Source organism: Rhipicephalus microplus, chromosome 4 (assembly GCF_043290135.1).
Source record: "Rhipicephalus microplus isolate Deutch F79 chromosome 4, USDA_Rmic, whole genome shotgun sequence".
In the NCBI taxonomy this organism is placed as follows: Eukaryota; Metazoa; Arthropoda; class Arachnida; order Ixodida; family Ixodidae; genus Rhipicephalus; species Rhipicephalus microplus.
In genome coordinates, this window is record NC_134703.1 from 164,535,648 (window position 1) to 164,559,372 (window position 23,725).

The 23,725-nt window shown below is 44.3% G+C and overlaps 1 protein-coding gene across 1 annotated transcript in view; it reads right to left on the reverse strand.

Annotated features, from left to right (window-relative positions):
- Positions 1–10,968: 10,968 nt before the first annotated feature.
- LOC119172936 (nephrin) overlaps positions 10,969–23,725 on the reverse strand; it is a 210,235-nt gene continuing 197,478 nt past the window's right edge. The window contains exons 8-9 of the mRNA XM_037424077.2: positions 21,836–22,088; positions 10,969–11,740 (exon numbers count right to left, since the gene is read on the reverse strand). Of these exons, the coding sequence (XP_037279974.2) occupies positions 11,507–11,740; positions 21,836–22,088 (487 nt within the window). The 3' untranslated portion in view covers positions 10,969–11,506. The remainder of the gene's footprint in view (positions 11,741–21,835; positions 22,089–23,725) is intronic.

Here is a 23,725-nt window from a genome sequence, read left to right on the forward strand (position 1 = left end):
TTGTACTACAAAGGATGCAAATGTTATTGCCAACCACGGATGCTGTGTTCTATGGCAGGGAAATGCAAAGAGACGCAGGTACTTTGATTTACATGCATGTTAAAAATGTTAGCTCAAATTGATTTGCCCACAAGCACTACAGCAGGTTTTAAATTAGCGTCATAATTTTCTATATTCAATGCAAAATTTAATTAATTTGGAATGCTCAAGCGCAATGGAACTGCTAAATAATGCACAGATAAGAAGCTACACTGCAGCTGCACAAAATCTTACTACGTATACGATTCAAACTGCTCCAGCCACCATAATTTGCTCTTTTTTGCCGACGTGTACCTAGAGCAGGAGAACACAGTCACTGTCCGTCCCTTTCTACGTGTTGGCCTTCTGTGCTGTGTTCGTGATACACTGTACATGGCCGTGGTTCACTTACCCCTTGTTACTGCTGGAACTTAAAAAAATTGAGATCATCGTTATAACCATGCTAAATGCTAAAGTGTACAGTTGATAGTTATGTGCTCATATTTACAGATGTATTTTCAGAAGCCGCTGACGAGTGTGAATAAATAATAAAAAGAAATGTTGTCAACATACACAAATAAACAGTGAAGATTGAAAATGTTTTCTGCTACAAGTTCATAACTACGATGTTACTTATGAAGGCATGCAACTTCTGCCAGGCATAATGAGCCAATAAAGTATCTTCTATTTTGCCTTTACACTAGATGTGAGAAACCAAACACAACTAAGTTCAATAGGTCACACAAGCTAGACTGTGTTACAGGACAACAGCTAATGTTCATAACTTTAAAGCTATATAACACAGCCAGCTCATGATACAGCGTAGAAGAGCAAATGGGCAGTCGAGAAGACAGAAAGCACTTGCGGTATACGAGTGTGCTTATTACTGAAGTCTATTGTTTCAAATGCAGGAAGCCTTTCAAAAATGCACTTCATGTGAGGAAATAATCGTATGTAACAAAATCACTTACATTTCGATTTAACGGGCTCCTACAGCTGCCACCAAAACGCATTATTAATATTGATGTGAGTGTCTTGCTTGACGCTTATGCTGTGTCCTGCACAGAACACCAAAGGAGCGCTCCATGACGTGGCTTGCATGTGTGCTGGCTGCATCGCACTGCTGCTCACGTAGGGTAGCCACGGACAAGGGGATGAAAAGCAATGGCTCTGAGGCACACCGAGCGTCTCTTTTAGAGATCAACAATGCATACTTAGGTCAGGTAAAAAAATATATCACTAGGCATTAGTGATAAGGCAATATTAGGCTTTAAAACAACAACAAAAAATTTAGCTTGAGGGGAATCGCGAGAAGGCTTTCTACTGGACAGGCAGCCGTTCTACCACAGATCTAGGCAGTCCTTTCTTCTACAGGGTTCGGAAGAAAGCGTATAGATTGTCATTCACGGGAGAATGACTCCTTGGGCTGCTAATATTGCGCGGCAGATGCGGAGATCCACACCAGGCATCAGAACATGTAAATTTTGCGTCGAGTCGATGGTTTAGAAACCTACCCATTACGAAGCCCCCATGCGTATTAATGTAATGCAGAAGAAACAGCATCAAGGAGGTGTGCTGCGGCGCATGGTGCACGTGCTTTATTGTGGGCGCTTAGTGGTTATTGTTTTCCCCGAAAAGCCAAGAAAGGCTAGTCATTGAAAAAGCAATGTGAATGGGGCTCTATTAGGTTATTGTATCCTACATTTCAAGCAGAGCATATTTGTTAAATTAAATCATTTTGAAGCAAAAGTTTCCGCATGCGCATAAAATTGCTGCCTGCGAAGCAGCCATGATGGTATATTTAAAATTATAAAGAGGTGACACGTTTCTATTTTCTATTCGAAAGCGCTACAGGACTGTCGTGGACAATAAGGACTTTTGAGTGAACCTTGACGAGCTTTCTACGTGGTTTCTAACGTGTTGCTCGATGAGTATGGCTATGTAAAGACATCCAAATAAAGCAAAAAAGAAAACGAACTTGTAAGCTATACAAACGAGATTGTATGTGGCGCTCTTGTAGTTCCCACTCTAGTTTACACTAAGCAAATGAGGAAGAAAGATGTTGTTGCTCATTTACAGGAGTAACTGATGAGCTACAAGAACTCGCATGCCCTGAGCGGTTTCAAAGCAATAGTTGCCCCGCATATCAGTTTGATCAAATTGGCCTGGGTTCCATGGCACAAGGGCGTATTTATGAATGAAATGGCAGATTCGCTCGCTAAGTCATTTTTAAATTGGCCTGTTATTGAGGCATTGCCGCCATCCGAATTCATTGTAGGTGCTATATTAAAAAGTGAACTGCTGTTAGATCAATTTTTCACGCCTTCACTTATGGCCACATCAGAATTCAAACAGTTGATGTTTGAATTCTGATCAACCGTTTGAATTCTGATGTATCATTAGAACAGTAAAATATGCCAAACACGACTAATGAAAGTCGCAAGGCTGCGTTATCCAATTGCGCAGCTAAATTTATATTGTTTATATTATATATATATATATTGTTACTATATAATATATATATATATATATATATATATATATATATATATATATATATATTACTATATATATATATATACATATATATATATATATATATATATATATATATATATATATATATATATATATATATATATATATATATATATATATATATATATATATATATATATATTATATATATTGTTTATATAATTATATAATATTTATAATCATTGTTCTTTTTGCGAAGTAAATGGGTCAACCGAACATTACCTCATTTTTTGTAACAAATACTCTGCCTTACGCAAAAGCACTTTAGGCGCTGCTTATCACCTTCTCAGAATAGATTTAAATGCGAAAATTGTGCTCCCTTTCGGGGCTTTGTCTTTTACAGTGTCGGGCAGATTGTTGACGCACTTCAGGAGTTCGTTAAAGGTTCATAGAGATTTAGGCGTTGAAATCAATTTTTGCTAGATTTTTAATTACTTTTCCACATTCATTACATTTCAAAAGCGCTGCTTCATTGTTTTACAGTATGGTTTATCAATACAATATCAAATTCGTCCTGTTTCATCTTTTTCTTTATAGATCAATCGTAACCTTTTGTTAAGTCTCTCATGAAAACTATCCGCTTCTTGGCCGATCGACCAGCGTGGGTTTGTGCCACATATTCAAGGAACTTGTCTGGTCTTGACTTGTTAAGCCACTTCTATTCCTCCTTAGGGATACCTGTGAAGCTATGAACTCCTATCACCACATTGTTACTCCTCTCTAGAATAACAATTGCTTCTTGACAAGCGATGAAAGACTACTTAGCACATAACTCCGAAATGGTAGAACAGTGCGAGCAAAACACGATGGAGAGCATGACACGAGGACGAGCACTGACTGTCAAATGAAAACATTTATTGGGAACCACGCATATATAGAAACAGCCAAGCATACAGCAAGATTATGCCACAGTTATACTCCCGTTCGTGCGGTCAGATCAATGATATTCTTTTGTCTAGCAGACCTAACGAAAGAGTGCCAATGCACTACTCACCCTTTTTGCAGGCATGTGTAAATGTCTCGAAGGTCTTCCTCGCAACCTTTTCTTAATAATGCTTTGATAAGATGACATCTGAAAGGCTTACTGTGCACCCATTCAGGGCAAATGCTTGGTTAGATCACTTGCTCCGCCAGTCTTTAATGAATTCGCGTGTTTCCACAATCTATCGTTGATGCATCGCCCAGTCTGTCCAACGTACACCCAATAGCATGATGTTGAGATTTCGTTCACAACAGATGTGACGCACTCGATGAAAGGCTTGGCGCGTTCTTCGAAAAGCTTACTCTATATTTTACGACGTGGGCAAGGCACCTTCATCACGGGAGATATGGCCATATTGTCAGACACAAAGGCACATCTGCAGTTCATACATTATTTTTACTAAAACGTTTTTTTGGGTGATCTGTGCAGTTAATAATCAAAACATTTTGCTGTCATCTAGCTTTTGCTTTTGTCACTAGCGGACGTAAGAATTGGTCATCACGTATCGTTGAAGTCCAGATTTACTTCGTGCCAAAACGCGTCTTGAAATGGAAGCCAGTGGTCGTGCTTTCATTGCGCTACATCAGTATGGTTCATATTGAAGATTTTGCGATGTCATTAGGTTAGTCGTTCTTACACTTCGGAACCATAAAAACAGTACGTGCATGATACTAAAGAAGCTTCTGCAATGAAAATTAGGAGCTGTAAACAAGGACATCTACTTCATTTTTCATGCGCTAACCACGCATCCAATGTTCAATTAAAAACCTCAAGGTGGTCTTCGGTCATGAGTAGCACCAGCGGTACGTTGTGCGTATTGTTAACGGCCCTGCTGCCGGAGTCGCGTAATTGATTGATTGATTGATTGATATGTGGGGCTTAACGTCCCAAAACCACCATATGATTATGAGAGACGCCGTAGTGGAGGGCTCCGGAAATTTTGACCACCTGGGGTTCTTTAACGTGCACCCAAATCTGAGCACATGGGCCTACAACGTTTCCGCCTCCATCGGAAATGCAGCCGCCGCCGCCGGGAGCCGCGTAATGATAAACCAATCATTAACAAACCGGTCTTTTAAAATGTAGTATTTACAGAAAGCAGCGACAAATACACATTTCCGGTGTTTTCAATTTATTGGTTTGTGACACTGAGATTCTGTTCGCCCGGGAAGCCCATGGTTAAGAATACCTCTCGAAATCCAACGACTATTTGGGCTCCCTCGATTGTTGGGATGCGCAACCAATAAACGAGCGTATTTAGGTCGGCTGAGAAGATGGCGCCACTAGCTCGCGCTTCCCTACGCTGGCGGTCGATGCAAGCTGATGAAGAGCGAAGGAGTTGCCGTCGCTATAGACTAGAAATCGTAGTCGAAACCAAACAGCACACGCAGGAGTAAAATAAATTGACAAAAAAACATGTGACCTGAGCACCAGCGCACCTATATAGAAATCCAACCTTTGTCCACTTTGTCATCGTTACTGCATGACTTGTGCACTTTCCTTTCGGTTCAGCATAATATTTTTTTTTGTTATTGATGCACCTGTGTTGAGAAGCGTTGGCGGAATTCTATTTTGCGGAAGAGGGGCGGCAACACCTTGATTTGAAGTGGGGCCGGGCAGGCTGATGTGGTCGAGTGTCATTCCTGCTATGTGCCATGGCAATATAAAAAAAAAGGAGTGGGGCATGGGCCCGTTGTGCCACCCCGGCCTGGCAATGCCACTGCCTGTATTGTGCACAAATTTGGTGGGTAGTGCACATTGTATGACACAAATAATAAAGCAGAAAAAAATAGAGCAAATATTTATGAATCCAAGCAGAACGTAACAGAGAGAAAGGTAAAAAGTTTGGCAGGTCCCACGTATACCTTGAAAATTGATGGTATGCGAAGCAGGCGGAGGGAAGGTGACTATGTTTCAATTTTTTTTATTCGGATAGACGTTACGAAATTGCGCTAAAGATGTGTACAAATGTTGCACGCCCGAACATGTGTACTGTTGCGTAACGATGCCAACAGTAACATGTCCGTAGCAGCACTAGAAGCGGTAAGCTAATATGTAGCGCTTGTGAAAGTGAAGATGGCGGCCCTGGACACTGCTGGATGAATGACTGTCAGTGGATGCCACTTCACTACAATTGCCGTTAACCCAACGTGATGGTTTTGTTATAGCAGTACGTATGTACTGTTTATAATGTAGTAGAGCCGATGCACCAACGTTTTATCGCCTGCGAAAAAGGACGAAAAACGGTGCGTTCTGAGGATGCGAGAACCGGCACCGCTTTTGAGAGCCTTGCCGTGCGGTCCTGTTTTGTCGTGACGTCATTGCCTCATCGCTACATCAATAAACCTTTTCACAATCTCAATGCAACCACAAGTGAGATTTCACGAACTTTACGTTCTACCTAAAAAGCAGCCGACCCTTCTCGTTTCGCGCCAAATCTGTTGGCGTACATCACGCCTCACAAAACCCAAACCAAAACTGAACTCCTACAGAACAAGAACAAAAGAACCAAAACGAATGCGTAAAAAACTGAATTTTGGTATATTCAATTATACAACACAATACATGTTCACCTGTGCCATGCGTCTGCCCGTCCATCTATCCGCACGTCCATCGACCCATCCATCCATTTGTTCATCCGTCCATCTGTGCGCCCGTGAAATTTCTCATCCATCCGTCGTTTTCTTTAGTCAGCGACTGCAGAAGAGACATTGGGGATCTTAGGACGTATAGCTTTGCGCACTCGTTGTCATTCACTTTAAGAAGACGTACTGATTGTTCTTAATGCTCTAGAATTAAAATTACAGATGTGTTGTTGTGATTTTTCGTTGATATAAACTGTCAATCACACTCAGTGTATTGCAGTTAAATAAATTATTCTTAGCCTGACGTGACGGCTGTATCGTAGGAGTATATATGAAATCTTTATAAAAAAATGGCAAATCCCACGTACAGTGGGAATCGATGATATGCGAAGCATGATTGAGAAATTTTCATATGTCACTTTAAAATAAGAACAACATTACGAGGTGGAGATAAATGATGCCGTACACGACTTCTGTGTCATGATTATTATGTTTGGATGAGTCGCTTACCTTCGTCATCTCTTCACGTCACGTGATACCAAATTTAGTATATGTGGAGCTAGCGAAACGGCCGCGAGTGCGCTATAAGTGTGGTATGTTGTCACGTTCTTACATGACACACGTGTCAGGACTATCATGTGTGCACCAGTCATATATTTCGTCATCCATTGACGTCACGTAACACCAAATTTGGTATATGTGGAGCTAGCAAAACGGCCACGAGCGCATCATGAAGGGCCCATTATACTCCGATGAAGCGTTGACGCGAGCGCACGCTGGGCACAGTGACGCTAAGTTAGATAAACGCGAGCACTCTATACTGTGACGCCAGGAGCGACCAGCGTCCGTCGGCGCGGCCCTATGGCAACCGGCACAAATTGCGACATACTGCATTTCGCGTTGATGTCATAGAGTAACCTTACTCTATGCCGATCAGTTACCCAGACAACACTGCGTCTCCCTCTTTTCGTGACGGAGAGACACCCAGACGCGCAGAAACGCGCATGCGTCAAAGCAACGCAGCGCGGTGCGTGCCTGCGAGTATATATATGGCAGGACCGCCGCCTGGCGTGGCAACGTCGGCGTGACGCGACAAAATGAACGCCGGTGAGCACGCGCACCGCGTCACGTCGAAATGTATTGGCGTCTTGACGGTGGAATGTGGTCATGTTCTCACATGACACGCATCTCATGATTATCCTGTTTACACGAGTCACATACCTTCGTCATCCATTGGCGTCACGTAATACCAAATTAGGCATATTTGAAGCTATAGTGAAACGGCCGCGAGAGCATCATGTGTGTGGCATTTAGTCATGTTGGTACATGACACGCATGTCGTAATTATCATGTTTGGATGTGTTATTTACCTATGCCGTCCGTTCGCGTCGCGTAATACCGAGTTTGGTACATATGAAGCTAGCGAAACGGCCACGGGCGTATCATGAACGTAGCATGTAGTCATGTTGTTACATGACACGCATCTCATGTTTATCATGTTTGCACCAGTCGCATACTTTCGTCATTCATTCACGTACCATAATACTAAATTTGGTATATGTGACGCTAGCGAAATGGCCGCGAGTGCAACATGAGCATGACATGTAGCCATGTTGTTACATGACACGCATGTCATGATTTTCATGTTAGGGTCTGTCGCTTGTGTTTGCCGTGCATTCACGTCATACCATACGAGTTTTGCATCATGTCATGTGAACGAAACCACCGCAAGAGCTGCAGAACCATGAAATGTAAATCGTGACATTCATGTCATGATTTTAATGTTATGACTAGTAAAATACATTCTTAATACATGATTAAAGACACAGCGCAAACAACGGCAGGAAGAAAGGAAGAGACAGGACAGAGCGCTGACTTACAACTGATCTTTATTAGGAAATGCGAACAAATATATATCATGGCAGGCAAAAAACACGTGTCCACCACAATATCAAAAAATTTCGCACAAGCGTCACCATCACCATATCGCTACTGTCTCACCGCACACGTGTTCATCCTACAGATAAGAAGTCCATCTCTTTTTGAGAGAGGGTTACAGATGCCCTACTTACACATTGATCTTTCAGACGTGCAATTTCAGCCGCTTCCATTATCTCCCTAGTTTTTCTTTCTTTGTGCCTGGCTAGGATTTTAGTGTCGCGAAACTGCGGTGTGCACCCACAATCCCTACAATGGATGCCAAGGTGGCCGCTAATAGTATTTTTCACGTTGTACTCGTGCTCCTTCAATCTTGTGTTTACGCACCTTCCTGTTTGGCCCACATATATCCTTCCACAGGACAGCGGGATCGAATAAACTACATTTTCCGCGCAAAGTATGTAGCTAAATTTATGATTTACTGCGCAGAGCTGCGGCCCTCTTGCGGGTTTATTCACTTGCGCACATATGGACAACAGCTTTATCGGCGCAGAGAACAGCACTCTGACGTTGGCATGCTTCCCTATCTTTTTCAAATTGTGTGCGATCCCATGCATATACGGCACAACGGTACACTTTTTATTTCTGTCGCACTCCGATAACGATTGCCGGCCCTGGGTATGCTTTAGCTTTTTTAAAATAGATTCTGCGACAGAAATTAACAGATGTGATGGATAAGCTGCTGCCTTAAGGCGTTCAAGTTGTTTACTGAAGCTCTCTGAAATTAAGTGGCGACAAGACTTCTTTAGGGCATTAGTAAAGCACGTAGTGGCAATAGACCTCTTTACCAATTTAGAATGGCAGGAATCAAAAGGTAGCAATGGTTTACTGGCTCGTGGCTCATACTCCCAGCAAATGTGATCTGTTTCAAATTTAAGCTTTAGATCAAGAAACCTAATGACCTGCCCCACTGGTAATTCATGCGTCAAAACAAGTGGCTGGAAATGCTTTCGAAATTCATTTAGCACTTCTAACATTAGTGGTTGTAGGCCTGATTCGTCCGTCTGAAAAATAACTAAGAAATCATCTACGTAACGGAAGACCTTGGTCAGCCTTAAAACATTCATGTGGTCGTGCACTTGCCTATCTAGATGCGCTAGGAAAAGATCACTTAATATCGGAGCTATGCTAGATCCAATGCAGACCCCATTTGTCTGGATGTAAACCCTGTCATTCCAAGTTGTAAAAGTCGAATTAAGGTACATGGTTAAAAGCTCTAAAAAACTGCCAACCGCTAACCCTGTGTCGTTCTGAAAGGCGGTTGCACCATGCTTATCTATACACTCTTCAATACACAGCATAAGTTGACTATGAGGCAAAGATGACTATGATGCCACAGGCAATGAAGCAACTACATCGGATCCTTTTATTCGTCTTTGCTCTCATTATACAGAGGGCATGCGTGTCACGCCATCTTGACATGACATCGTTTTCATACTATGACATAATTTTTAATTTTTGTTCACTTCCATAATTATCGTTTATATGCAATGCATGCATGTTCCCATATGTAGTATGTCAAGTCGATGAAAAGATCATAATGATTTCACGAAATAAAAATTATTGTTTTTGTCAATTATGTAATTATATTTAGTATGTTTTAAATTATAGTATAAAAACGCCCGGTGTCACACGGGCACTTTTAATCGCGATCAGGGCAATCCGCATCAGTTTTCTTGATTCCGATCAACTTTATGACCGCTGCTATACAACCCAAGCTAATCTGGTTCGCCGCTTGGGTCAGATGAAATGCCGTAGGTGGTATTTTCGTGTCATAAAACATGCTACTGACAAAACGCGGCGTACGGTATCTCCTGTATACCTCCTTCTCTTTTGGAAAAATCTCGAAATGTTCGCTCATGCCAGAGCGTCTGGAGACTCTCGAGGGTACCTCATGATAAAACAGCTCCAGACCATCTGGCATGGGGTCCCCGCGGGATGTTTTTTCACGCCCTTCCAATAGCAACACAAAAATCTCAAGATATTCACGCAGTCCGGAACTGTGAGTAGGTGAAGCATTCGTCAGTCTGTCTATGCTTCCATCCATCTGTTCGTTCTCGCTTCCGTCCGTCCGTGTGACCATCCGTCCATCAATGCGTCTGTTCGTGCGTCCGTCCGCGGGTCCGTCCATCCCTTCGTGCATTTATACGTGCGTCCGTCCGTTCGTGCATTCATCTGTTCATTTATACACGAGTCCATTCATCCGTCCGTGCATATATCTGTCTCTCCGTCCGCGGGTCTTTCCGTCCGTCCGTCCATCTAGTGAACACTGCGAGTACCACCATCTCGCAGCGTTTCATTATATAAAAGTACCGACATTCCGACGACTAAACGAGAGGCGGCAAGGCCGGACTAGAGGAACGGTGCGTGCATTTTCTTACGGTTTGCGCTTCGTGTCTTGTTTTCCCCTTTCACCGCCACTAGTTCAGGGCACTGGGGCCCAATCCTAGCTAAACCTTGCTTAAACCAAGGCGGTTACGCCTAGCGAGCTCAACGTGGCTACCTTCACTGGTCAGAGAGTGCTCAAAGGGTACCCTTCTAATACTAGCTTTGTTTAGTAAGCATCAAATTAAAGGCAAATTTTATTGGAGATTAAGTCACCGATACTCGCCTCTGTTGGTTATTTCATCAGAAAAAATCATTTTATTTATGATTAACATGCGTGGGTTTCCACCTCAATTAAAAAAAAGTATGCACATGTCGCTTCTCTATAGTCTGGCCGTGGAGGTGGCTACCTGCTACTACGACGACTACTACTACGTACATTGCGGATGCACGACCCACAGCTTAAGGAGCCTTGTCCTTAAAAAAGCACTCTCTCAAATGCGTAGGGACATACATACGTGGAGTATTTTTCCAAGAAGAGGTGCTCCCGCATATCGTAGGCAGGTGAAGATCAAAAAGCTGTTTCACTTTAAAAGTATTTATTCAATTGTGCAACAGTCCAACATTCTGTATAAAAATAGAAACACACGCAGCGACGTTTTCTCACTTCCGGGGCTCTCTGGGACCATTGTGCACGTAATGGTCTTGACTTCCTCCTACATAATAGCAAGTTTCAATACCCCGAATCTGTCCTCCGTAACAGAGTTGCCTTCTTTATGAAATCAGTTTGTCGCAGAGCCTATGAGAAGAAGCTCAGCTCACTCGCTTCATGCGTATTGTGACGTTATTACTAAAGCGATACCGTGACAGACAATCCGTACGCAGTAAACGAACTCGCCAACGAAGAGTATTGGTGCCTGAGTACTCAAGCGGCTTACGAAGGCAAGCTCTTGGATCCTATTGTACACTCCTTGGGTGTGACCGGTGAGATAAAACAGCGGGCAGATAACAAAAGAACAAAAAAATTAAAAAAAGAAACACGGTGAGCCAATGATTTGGGGTACCCGGCACTAAAACACTCCAACATCGCTGTTAGGCGTGCATGAGCCTCCGCATATCTCTAATGGCGCATCTTTATAGCCTGGTAGTTGAGGTTCCGAATCATCGCAAAATGAATCGTCAGTGTCCAGCCCAGCCATGAGACTGATGCTTTGTTGTACCCCGAGTTTGCGTTGTCCTCCTGAAGTCTTGTCGGGGTCAAGTGAATCGGAATCGACGCTGAGCTGTGCTGTCCCGAAGGGCTCACCATGAAAACAGTGGCCAGCAGGTGGTGACGAAACACAGGACCCTTAAGCTGCGTGAGAAGACAAAAATTAACTTTGCTATGTAACCTGCATTTCAAAATAACGCTACAAAAAGCTCTTGCGTAACTCGGGGAGCCAAAATATAGTCGCCCGAATTCATATACCACCTGGGGTACACCATCAAGCACTTTGGGCAGAATGCACGAATAATTTGGTTATCTAGCCTTATCAAAGTGAGGCGATAAAGTCCAATGCTGGAATCTGAAACCTTTTGTTTGGCAGTAAAATGCCGTTAACCTGTGTAGTGGACACCCAAAACATCTTTAAGGAATCCTCTTAGACAATAAAGGAACAAGTCGTTGTCGAACGAATGTAATGCAAAGCGATAAAATAAAATAGATGATTATTTTCCAGTTTTTCACACACACAATTGATTCCTCAGTATCACGACGCCTAGCCAATGAACGCTGCAGCTCGTAAAGTGCTTTCTATTTCACGGACTGTACAAAAAGGGTGTAAATTTAAGGGTTTGTTTTGCTTGTTACGCACAATAATAATGAGAAATAACATATAGTGATGCCTAGAAAAGTATAGACCTTATGTGAAATTAGTTGCCACCTAGCGGCCACCTTAAGTATTTCCGCCGTGTTGAAGGCTTGGCGTCCTTCACATGTGCCCTTTCGAAGAGTACATTTCGTTGTGTGGCTCCTGATAGCAACGGCGATTTCAAGATATTTTCGTGTGCTGTGCTGCACAAATTAATAAAACGGGGATACTGAACAAAAGGTTTCCGCGAAACTAACATATGCGTTATTAGATTTATTCGCGGCCAACGAGAAGCGCTAGATGGTTCCGTTGCTTCGGCTACTGCTTACGCCTAACTATACGTGTTTAAAGCATGTACACTCACGAGATAACACGCGAATAATACGTGTAAATTCTACGCGCCATTCATATGTTACTGTATGCTAATTCTAGTTACGCAGAACGTTTGAATTTCGTCTTATACAAAACCACTTACTTGGCTAGTTAGTTACTTTGGTTGTTGGTCAGACAGTGGGCCATATTGTCATTTAGTTGGCAAAGCATTTAGTAAAGGAGAACTTATCCATCCAGTATACGGCAGCACAAAAAAATTGGCAGAAAAACCACGGAGTGAATGATGGAGAGTGGGGCGAAGCATTCGTCCATCCATTCGTTCTTGCTTCCGTCCGTCTATGCGTCCGTCTGTGTGATCGTCCATGCGTCTATCCGCCCGTCAGTGCGTGCGTCTGTTCCGGCGTCCGTCCCTGCGTTCGTCCATGCATCCGCCCCTGCGTCCATTCATGCGTCCATCAATGTATCTGTCTGTGTGTCCGTTCGTCCATCTATTCAACACCCTGAGTACCACCATCTCGCATCTTTTCATCATATATTCCCCCTATAGCAGCACCGCCATCCAGCGGACATTCCAACAACTAAACGAGAGGTGGCACACACACACTTTCTTATGGCTTGCGCTTCGGGTCTACTTCCCACCTTTACCCACCTTGAGTTCATGGTATATACTAGTTCACTGTATTCATGGCACTGCGGCCCAATGCTCGCTAAACCTTTCTAAAACCAAGGAGGTTACGCCAAGCGAGTATAACGTAGGAACCTTTTCCTGTCAGATAGTGCTCAATGTACATGCCGATGGCTGCTAATGGGAAAAGAGAGACAGGAGAATTCGGCTGTTAGTTTCTTAAGGCTTGTGCTTCGTATCTACTTCCCACCTTTCGACAACCATTCACCGCAACCGTTACTCCCTCGTAGCCGTTGTAGTATGTAACAAGTATAATATTTTGTCCTCCAAGGTGGTGCCGGTGAGAGATTTCTTCTGCGTGTTGTTGAACAACAAAAAATAGTGCTTAAAGTACATGCAAATCGCTGCTAATGGGAAATGAGAGACAGGAGCATTCGGCTTTTAGTTGACGCGCACGCTGCCATCCCCATTAGCAGCCATTGGTATTTACATTGAGCACTATCTGACAAGAAACAGTTGCTATGTTATACTCGCTGGGTGTAACCTTCTTAGTTTTAGAAAGGTTTAGCGAGCGTTCAGGCGCAGTGCCATGAATACAGTGAACTAGTATATACCTTGAACTTGAGGTGGTTAAAGGTGGAATGTAGATACGAAGCGCAAGCCGTAAGAAAGTAGAAGCCGAATTCTCCTGCCTCTCATTTTCCATTAGCAGCCATTGGCATGTACGTTGAACACTATCTGACAGGAAAAGGTTGCTACGTTATACTCGCTGGGCATAACCTCCTTGGTTCTAGAAAGATTTAGCGAGCGTTGGGCCGCAGTACCATGAATACAGTGAACTAGTACATACCATGAACTCGAGATGGTTAAAGGTGTGAAGTAGACCGGAAGCGCATTCCGTAAGAAAGTGTGCGTGTGCCACCTCTCATTTAGTACTTGGAATGTCCGCTGAATGGCAGTGCTTCTATATGGGGAATATATGATGAAAAGATGCGAGATGGTGTTACTTGGAGTGTTGAATAGATGGACGAGCGGACACACAGACAGATGCATGGATGGAGACATGAACGAACGCAGGGGCGGATGCATGAACGAACACAGGGACGGACGCCCGAACAGACGTGCGCACGGACGGGCGGACGGACGCATGGACGGTCACACAGACGGACGCATGGACGGACGGAAGCAAGAACGAATGGATGGACGAATGCTTCCCCCCACTTTCCATCATTCACTCCGTGGATATGCTGCCATTTTTTTAGGTGTGCTTGATATCCTTCAAGCTAACGTCGTCAAGTGCAAAGTGTAAAGTGCAAATTTCTTAAAGCTGGTGAACGAATAAGCAAGAGCTAGAACAGAAATCGCGTCGACATATCACAGTCCGTGATAACAAAGACCACTTGTTTTAGCTTGGCTAGTTATTCACCTGTACTAATTTAGGAGCTTGCTCATCAAGCTTCATGATTGATTGATTGATTAAAACTTAATTTTCGTCCTGGGAAGACGCAGGGGAGACACCGTGCCATCCAGCTAATACCACGTACGGCCCGTCAAGCCGAGCTTGGCGGCCCGTTAACGGGCACTCGGGACAACCTGGGTTTGATCGTTAGGTTCGGGGCTGCGTAAGAGCACCGCCCATGTGTCCTCGCTAAAGGCGGAGCTGATGGCTTAACATTCCCACAACACATTGTTGAATGTTGCTAACAGTCCAAAGGCGGGGCAATCTACACTTGGATACTGTTAATGGTACATGACATGAAGAACAGCATGGTTAGGATACGCACTGGCTTGCAATAGTGTAAGGGTAACTGCCTGCACCCTGCACAAGGCAGGGTGTTGGAGGGCGAATACCCGTCTTGACAGATATACGTGCTTTGTTATTTCATTGAACGTCAGTAAGGGTTCCCAGCAAGGCAGAGGGACTGTGGAGGCGGCGTGGTCAGTAAGCCTTCGCGCGGCCTCGTGTGCGCCCTCGTTAGGATTAGCCCTAACGTTAGCCCTAACGTTAGGTTAGCTCACCCCAGGTGAGCGAGAAACCAAGTGAAAGAATGGGGCGTAATACTCTTGATAGTTTAGAGAATGCGGAGGGCCTGGGGGGCTACCATCCCTGTTTAGTAGACCTTCATAGCTGCCTTCGAGTCGCTGTATATTGACTCTCTGCGACTACCTAGCATAGCCAGTGCGATTGCTCCCGCTAGAGGCGCTGCTGTGCTCTTCCGCATAATTTTCCCGGATAAAAAGTTTTCAAGGTGACGTCCCTCATTGTTCTCGACGCCGTCCTCCTCACTCTCTCACTTACACCCCCTTTCTCCGCAATCCTCGTCTGTAATTAGTGCACTCTTTGCGTGCCATACTGTAAATGGCTGGTGTTGTTTATTTTTGTGAAAAAGGTTCAAAACGAGCACGCATGAGCTTATGGCCCTGACAGAGTTCTCGCCGCGACGAAAGAGAAAATCGTAGTCAAGACATAAACTCCAGAAAAGTAGCGTTGCAGTTGGTGTCAAGCTTGCTGAGATTGCTTTGCGGTGCATGTTGAATGCGACACGTGTGTTTTTCAACAATTATGGGTTGCAGTAAAATAAGAGAAAACAATTTTGCCGGCGTATACAACGCTCGCGCTATCTGAAATGGTGCACATCGTGAAGTGCAGCTAAGAAACATTTCACATGAACGCTTTCATACAACGCCATCGACGTGCGTCTACGTGGCTCGGCGAAGCGAACTTATTTATCGTTTTTTTGTCGAAATGCCAGAAGCGCTTGTAACGCCCGTCTAGTGCATTCCCGTTGTGACAAATATTTGTTTGATACAACTGAAGAGTTTAATGAACGCACTTTCATTAACATTACACGCTAGCCAGTTCGATTCACTTAAAAGGGGGCATAAAGGAGTGGGAACTCGCTACTTCGCGACACCTCAATCGTAGAACTCTCACTTGTTTTAAAGTTCTGTGCACCACACTAAACTTACTAGGCATCACTATTGTCAAAGTGGGTGTAGTTTTCCAGAAAAAAAAGTCACAATTTCGGCACGAGGTCGTGGCAATGAATGCTATAGCAACACATCGGGCTGTTATACGACTTAGCGCTAGGATATTCAGGAACCGTACAACACTTAGTGAACATCGTTGATTGTGCTTGAAAGGATGGTAATGCAGTAAATCCAGTACCTAAACAAGTGGTGGTGTGAAGAGCTGAATGCGTGACGTCCTACAGGAGGTGAAGTCTGAGTTCGGCGTCGAGAAATGCGTCTAGCCTCTAGTATTTACATCAAAGTACATTGAGGTTGAAGTCGGCAGTGAAGATGTCTGACCCATCTTGTAGGCGCACGTCAAGGAACTTGCGCATTAAGAAGTTCGTGGTGCGAGTGCGCAATGTTCTCGGTGAGATCAACGCTGTAGTGATGATGAAGCCGTGTGTTGTTTTAATGGCGCAAGCGTCACCACAGCTCATCTGGGGCAGCGAGTTGAGTTTATTTGTCTAAAGTGGAGGTGACGGTCTGCATTTCAATTTTATTTCAATTCACAGACATGACAGCAGTAGCAACTTGCCGAATATTCTTGACGTTAATGCAAGCATCTTTTCTTGGTGCTTCAGAGTGAAATTGGAGCCAGATACGCTTTATAATGTCCCTTTAATCCATCTGTATGTGCTTCAGTGAACTCACCCCTCCATTGATCAAGCCATTGGACACGTCAATGTTCAGGGAAATTAGGTAGGGCTTTTCCAAACAAAGTACATGCATATTTTGTTGATGAATGTTTCCTTTAGGTCCATTGACAAAGCGCTAGGGGCAAACGGTGCATTTGCATCTTACCATCCGTCCTTACGTGCGTTAGTCTGCTCGTGTATCTGTCACCCGTCCGTGAATCTGTCACTGAGCCCATGCTTGCATCCGTCTATCCGTGCGTGCGTCCGTCCGTCCACCAGCGTATCTGCTCTTCCGTGCATCTGTCCATCCGACGATGCGCGGGTACGTCCGTCCGCCCATGTACATGTCCACCTGTCCAACCACCCGTCCGACCACGCGTGCGTCCACTCGTCCATCCAGTCGTGCATTTCTCCGTGTATCTGTCCTTCCGTCCACGCATCCATCCATCTGCATATTTGACCATCAGACCGTGCGTTCTTCCGACCATCTGCCCATCCTTCATACTACTAGGCGACTTCGACGTAGGCACTGTGTACCTTAGAAAATTCACTGCATCATCATCATCAACTTCGTGTATCTGCAGCCATTTATTTAGCGCCGCGAATTCCACGTGGAAGTTATAGACTGCATATGGTACACAAAAAAAGCGTTCATTCAGGGAGGTAACATTCGGAAATGTTTTCACCAGATAACAAAATATATTTTAATTGTCGTTGTTCAGGAAGAAAATACAACTCGGAATGATTATCTGCAGTTCTATGTAGCCACGACAATATTCATTATCACATCTTTATGCATAAAATGAATAAATCTATAAATAAGTTAAAAATACGAAAACAGGAAAGAAATAAGATGCCAGGGAAACAAAAGTATAACTTTCAAGCCCACCCTAAAAAATAACACCAACTTTGTGAGAACGGGTGAAACGCAATGAAACCATTTGGCATTCATCTAGCGTAAATCACGACGAATATGACGGGCAACAGGGTGGCAGGTACTGCGTGCACTTTTTTAACAAAGCGCGGCGTGGGGTAAAACACGACGGACGTGCGAGGCGATGCGGCGTTGATTTTTGAAAGAATGCCACACTCTCAGCAGGGCTGTGCAAGTAGAGGCACTCTAAGCGGTAGTATGCTGGAATAATGTCTATAGATAAAACAAGTTTCGAATGAAGCAAGACCATCTCCTTTTTTCCTCACTTATTTGCCTATTGCGCCACCTAGAATGTTTCAAACTTACATAAAGAAAGAGAATGTTTTGGTTCAGTTGCTACGGCGAATAGATTTGAGTGAAACAAAATGAAACGTAATTAGCCGTAGTGTAATGAAATATTTGTTTGAATAAAAACGGTAGAACACAAGAGCAAGCGGGATGCCTGTTAACTGGCAACGTTGTGCATTTCTATATTTCACACCGCTAGCTATGCGTCTTGGATCAACTGGACAGTTCTCCGAATGTGCTTTGCTCGTGCTTATGATTTGGCACAGTGAACGAGCTCTTCGTGGCAGTGACCACAGGGCGGGGCGTTGTGATGAAGGATTACAGCAGGCTTGTGCACACGCGGCAAACAAACCATGGTCAGACTAGTACGAACGTTTGATTAGCAGCTCTGCGATAACGGTTTTTTAATGTCCTGGACGCGCGCATACACACACACACACACACACACACATAAGTATATATATATATATATATATATATATATATATATATATATATATATATATATATATATATATATATATATATATATATATATATATATATATATATATATATATATATATATATATATATATATATATATATATATATATATATATATATATATATATATATATAGTGTGTGCGCGCCCAGGCCATTACAAAACCATTATCGCAGAGCTGCTAATCAAGCGTTCGTACTAGTCTGACCATGGTTTCTTTGTCGCGTGTGCACAAGCTGGCTGTGATCTTTCATCACAACGCCTCGCCCTGTGATCACTGCCACGAAGCTCGTTCACTGTGCCAAATCATAAGCACGAGCAAAGCACATTCGGAGAACTGTCCAGTTGATCCAAGACGCATAGCTAGCGGTGTGAAATATAGAAATGCACAACGTTGCCAGTTAACAGGCATCCCGCTTGCTCTTGTGTTCTACCGTTTTTATTCAAACAAATATTTCATTACACTACGGCTAATTACCTTTCATTTTGTTTCACTCAAATCTATTCGCCGTAGCAACTGAACCAAAACATTCTCTTTCTTTATGTAAGTTTGAAACATTCCAGGTGGCACACTAGGCAAATAAGCGCGGACAAAAGGAGAGGGTGTCGCTTCATTCGGAACTTGTTTTATCTATAGACATTAATCCTGCATATTACCGCTTAGAGTGCCTCCACTTGCACAGCCCTGCTGAGAGTGTGGCATTCTTTCAAAAATCAACGCCGCATCGCCTCGCACGTTGGTTGTGTTTTACCCCACGCCACGCTTTGTTAAAAAAGTGCACGCAGTACCTGCCAACTTGTTGCCCGTCATAATCATCGTGATTTACGCTATATGAGTGGATGCCAAATGGTTTTATTGCGTTTCACCCGTTCTCACAAAGTTGGTGTTATTTTTAAGGTGGGCTTGAAAGTCATACTTTTGTTTCCCTGGCACCTGCTTTCTTTCCTCCTTTCGTATTTTAATTTATTTATTGATGTATTCAATTTATGCATAAAGATGTGATAATGAATAGTGTCGTGGCTACATAGAACTGCAGATAATCATTCCGAGTTGTATTTTCTTCTTGAACAACGACAAATAAAATATCTTTTTTATCTGGTGAAAACATTTCCGAAAGTTACCTCCCTGAATGAACGCTTTTTTTGTGTACCATATGCAGCCTATAACTTCCACGTGGAATTCGCGGCGCTAAATAAATGGCTGCAGATACACGAAGTTGATGATGATGATGCAGGGAATTTTCTATGGTACACAATGCCTACGTCGAAGTCGCCTACTAGTATGAAGGATGGGCAGATGGTCGGAAGAACGCACGGTCTGACGGTCAAATATGCAGATGGATGGATGCATGGACGGAAGGACAGATACGCGGAGAAATGCACGATTGGATGGACGAATGGACGCACGCGTGGTCGGACGGGTGGTTGGACAGGTGGACATGTACATGGGCGGATGGACGTACCCGCGCATCGTCGGATGGACAGATGCACGGATAAGCAGATACGCTGGTGGACGGACGGATGCACGCACGGATAGACGGATGCAAGCATGGGCTCATGGACAGATGCACGGACGGGTGGACAGATACACGAGCAGACTAGCGCACGTAAGGATGGATGGTACAATGCGTGCACGAACAGAAGGACGGAGAGATACACGGAATGACGGATGCACGGATGAATGTACAGAGTACGATCTATTTTCAAGTCGTGTGTGGACTATCAACGCTCTATGCACTGTACAGCCGCGGCCACGTCTGTGTATAGCATGCGGGATGCCGCTTTTTGCTCTGCTGGTCAAAACCTACCTTGAGGGAGTTTCGGGCTCTGGAGTTGTATAACAGGAGCACGCGTGACCTATTTGGCAGGCTGAGCACGTCAGAGCCCGATACTGCTTCAAGGTTTTGCCCCGCAGAGCGAAAACGGGCTGCTCGCGTGCTCTACAAAGACGTGGCCGCTACTGTACATATTGCCACTTGTGTTCTGGTCCGACGGGGAGCTGCGACGACGAAAACGGACATTGTAAGAGCTTAAGAATTTTCGCTCCTAAAAATTCAAGTATCGCATGGGTATAGCGGTTTCCACTGCAATTGCCAAACGACATTTTTACGCTTACCACACTTTCGCTTGTATTGCCAATAAATGGCTAATAAGCCATATGCTTAATAGGCATTCAAAAAGATGACATGAAGACGAATATATCCGACTATCGATCAATCACAGAAAAAGCAGCCTCGGAACCTTCGCGCGAATCCTAATCGCTTCAAAATTTAGCTAAACACTGAGTAGACCTTAAAGCTCTTACGTCAGCAAATCTATCGCTGCTGATGAATGTTGAAAATTTTGGTGGGTATGTGGTGTAAAATAAATAAATAACCACACTTACACACCCACGAAGTATCAAAGTGAATAGGGATGTCTGCACGTCTCAGGAATTAAAAAGCTGCGCCCCGCTCAGCCGCAGCCAGGATCCCAGAAGCCACGCTAGTAGTAAGGGTCATTACGTTCTGCAACGCCTTTAGGCGCGCAACGTTCGATTATTTGTTGTGATTCGGCCCTACAAACTTATAACTGGCAACATCAATGAATGTTTTTGCGTTTGATAAGGCATGCGCAGCACAAAGTGCTTTTACTGAAAGGCTCCGAATCCACGCGTGGTAGTGCGTGCATTGACGATTGACATCAGTAATGACTACGGCTGTATCAGACAACGCGGTTGTCTTCAGCCTGAGAGAGCACATCAATACACTCTATTTGTACACCCGCAGCTGCTATGGAGTGCACTCTAGCTACAGTGTACCAACACTTCTAGTACACTCTACTCTAGCTGCGCTCTCTCCATGAAGTCACGCAAACGGTACGCCGCTGTTGCGCCCGCACACTCGGCATGCTCGGCATCGCGTGCTCTATTTGAATAAGTGACCGTTAGAGGGCCGCGCCTCAATGCAGTACTACAGGCTATAACACATTATATGTGATCACCCGTTAAAAAGGGGCAAAGCCACAAATCGTCATCATCGTCGTCGTCATCATCAACACTGGCGTTTGGCGCGCTTCCTCTCTTTTCACTGGGAGCTCACTCGTTGAACACTACCTGTTACCGCTCCGCTACTTCTTTTTCTTTTTTTCTTCTGGTTTATATCTTTGAATTCTGGTCATGTAAACTCTAACAATGACATATACGTGACGGAAATATGTCAGAGAAGTTTTGGTGGTCCCCGGCATAAAACTATCCCGTGTTAACAAAACAGGCAACACTAATTATTCTCAGAACGGCATACTACCAGAATCACGGGCTGCGCTGATCTGAGAGAAGCCCGGAGCACTCCTTGTGGGTCTTTTAGCTGGACGACAAGGGAGGCACCGTTGACGAGTGGTGACGCTGTGATGCAGGCGAGCCGAGGACCCGGATGGACTACACTGCACTTTGGCGCCGGTGCAAGCACCGAGAAGAAGCAAGGGGTCGCTGCCACGCCCACAGGGTTGCTAGCCAGGCAGGCGAGCGTGCCGTAGTCCAGCTCACTGCGGGGCACGTAGCTGCGTGTTCACGTGGTTCAATTATTCAGCCATTAGTTCATTTAGTCGCTGAATGTATGCTTGTCTGTTCTATGAAATATTTATTAATGAGTTGAGCACGCAACAATACGTATGGCGTAGGAAACTGCCACGCACTACAGCACAAAGACACAACAAAAAAGGCGCGTGCCAGTAATCGTGACCGTGCTTTTACAACAAACTTCAAACATATCAGCGTGGAAAATTAGGCAAGTTGTTAAAAGCCCTTTTTCAAAGACGATAGTCTTTCTTGGGCACCTCCGACGGAAAAAAAATTTGCTCTGTCTGTACATTTGTGTGTTTGTCCCCCCTTACCGATGCCTCAAACGGTTCTAAACGGCCGACCCCATCCGCAGCGCCCACTAATATTGCTCAAGCTTCAGCGTTCATAGTTGTGCGATTGTCAATTAAAAAGCAATTATTGCGTATATCTAATGCGCCATAACAGCACGTCGATGTTTTGTATGTTTGCCTTTATACTTGAAGAGGCACACAAAAACTAGCGTTTATGACGCTGCACTGAAAGTGCAACGCGATGCTCAAAAACGTGTTTCCAACGCTTTGCTACCACGACACGGTGGTGCCACCTGCCCATCGCTTTGCGTTCAGCACGTTATCACCTCCGAAAAAAGCGCGCATCTTTCTCCGCAGGTGCGCACACCTTCGTTTTCGAGGATAACTGCCAGATGGTGCTCGTGTCTAACGTGCTACAACGCACTCGTTCACCTCTGCTACACAATCGAGGCACTCTAGCACCGCGCATCCAGAATACCATTAATCAATTTTCTTGCACAGAACATCAAAACAAACGTTTTGTTCACTCTCTCCAGACGCAACACTATCATCTTTCAACAAAATTTGCATTGTAACACGCATATTCAGGGCAATTTTTTTGTTTTTTTTTTGTTGCGTGTGAGCCAACAACGCTATTCAACCTAAAAAAAACCCCCACATGCTGCTATTGCGTCGCACTCTTCTTCTTCTCTTCACGCTGCGCAAAGACGGGAAGGCTGCATTCTCTCTCCTTGAGCAGCATTTGACGGCACGCCTCGCTCGCAGGGATACGTTATTCCATGCGCTCTCTGAGAGACTGAGATAGACCAGCTCGTTTGATCTATGCTTCAGCCGCGTGCTAGACTTCGCTCGTGCTTCTAGTAGCGGATAGAACGTTGGTTTCTTGGGTGATGTTATCGATTTAAACTCTGTACAAAACATGGCGGCGATGGCGACGAAAAACACGTCGAGAGCACTCATGCTATTACTATCCTATTAGAATAAATCTTCGCGAAAACTGCTGCGCCTCTCACAGACTTGCAAAAGCAAGACTCGACCTTTTAACTCAGATTCCTCACAAGAAGCATCTTTCTCGAAGCTCGTATCTTCTCTCGTTATGGCCCACTTCCATCTACTCTTCAGCACCGATGCAAATCCAGAGCAACCAGGCCCTGACAGTTATCCTTGCGAAACCTGTGTCAGCCGACCATGACTGGGGCTTGCTCGCGTACAAATGTTTGCGGCTCAATGCTACTGGTACTAACCGTTTTACCTTTTACTCAGACACGAAACAGCTCTGAACTCGATACCTTCCTTTGCACTTCCGCAAAGTTGTTCCTTGATAA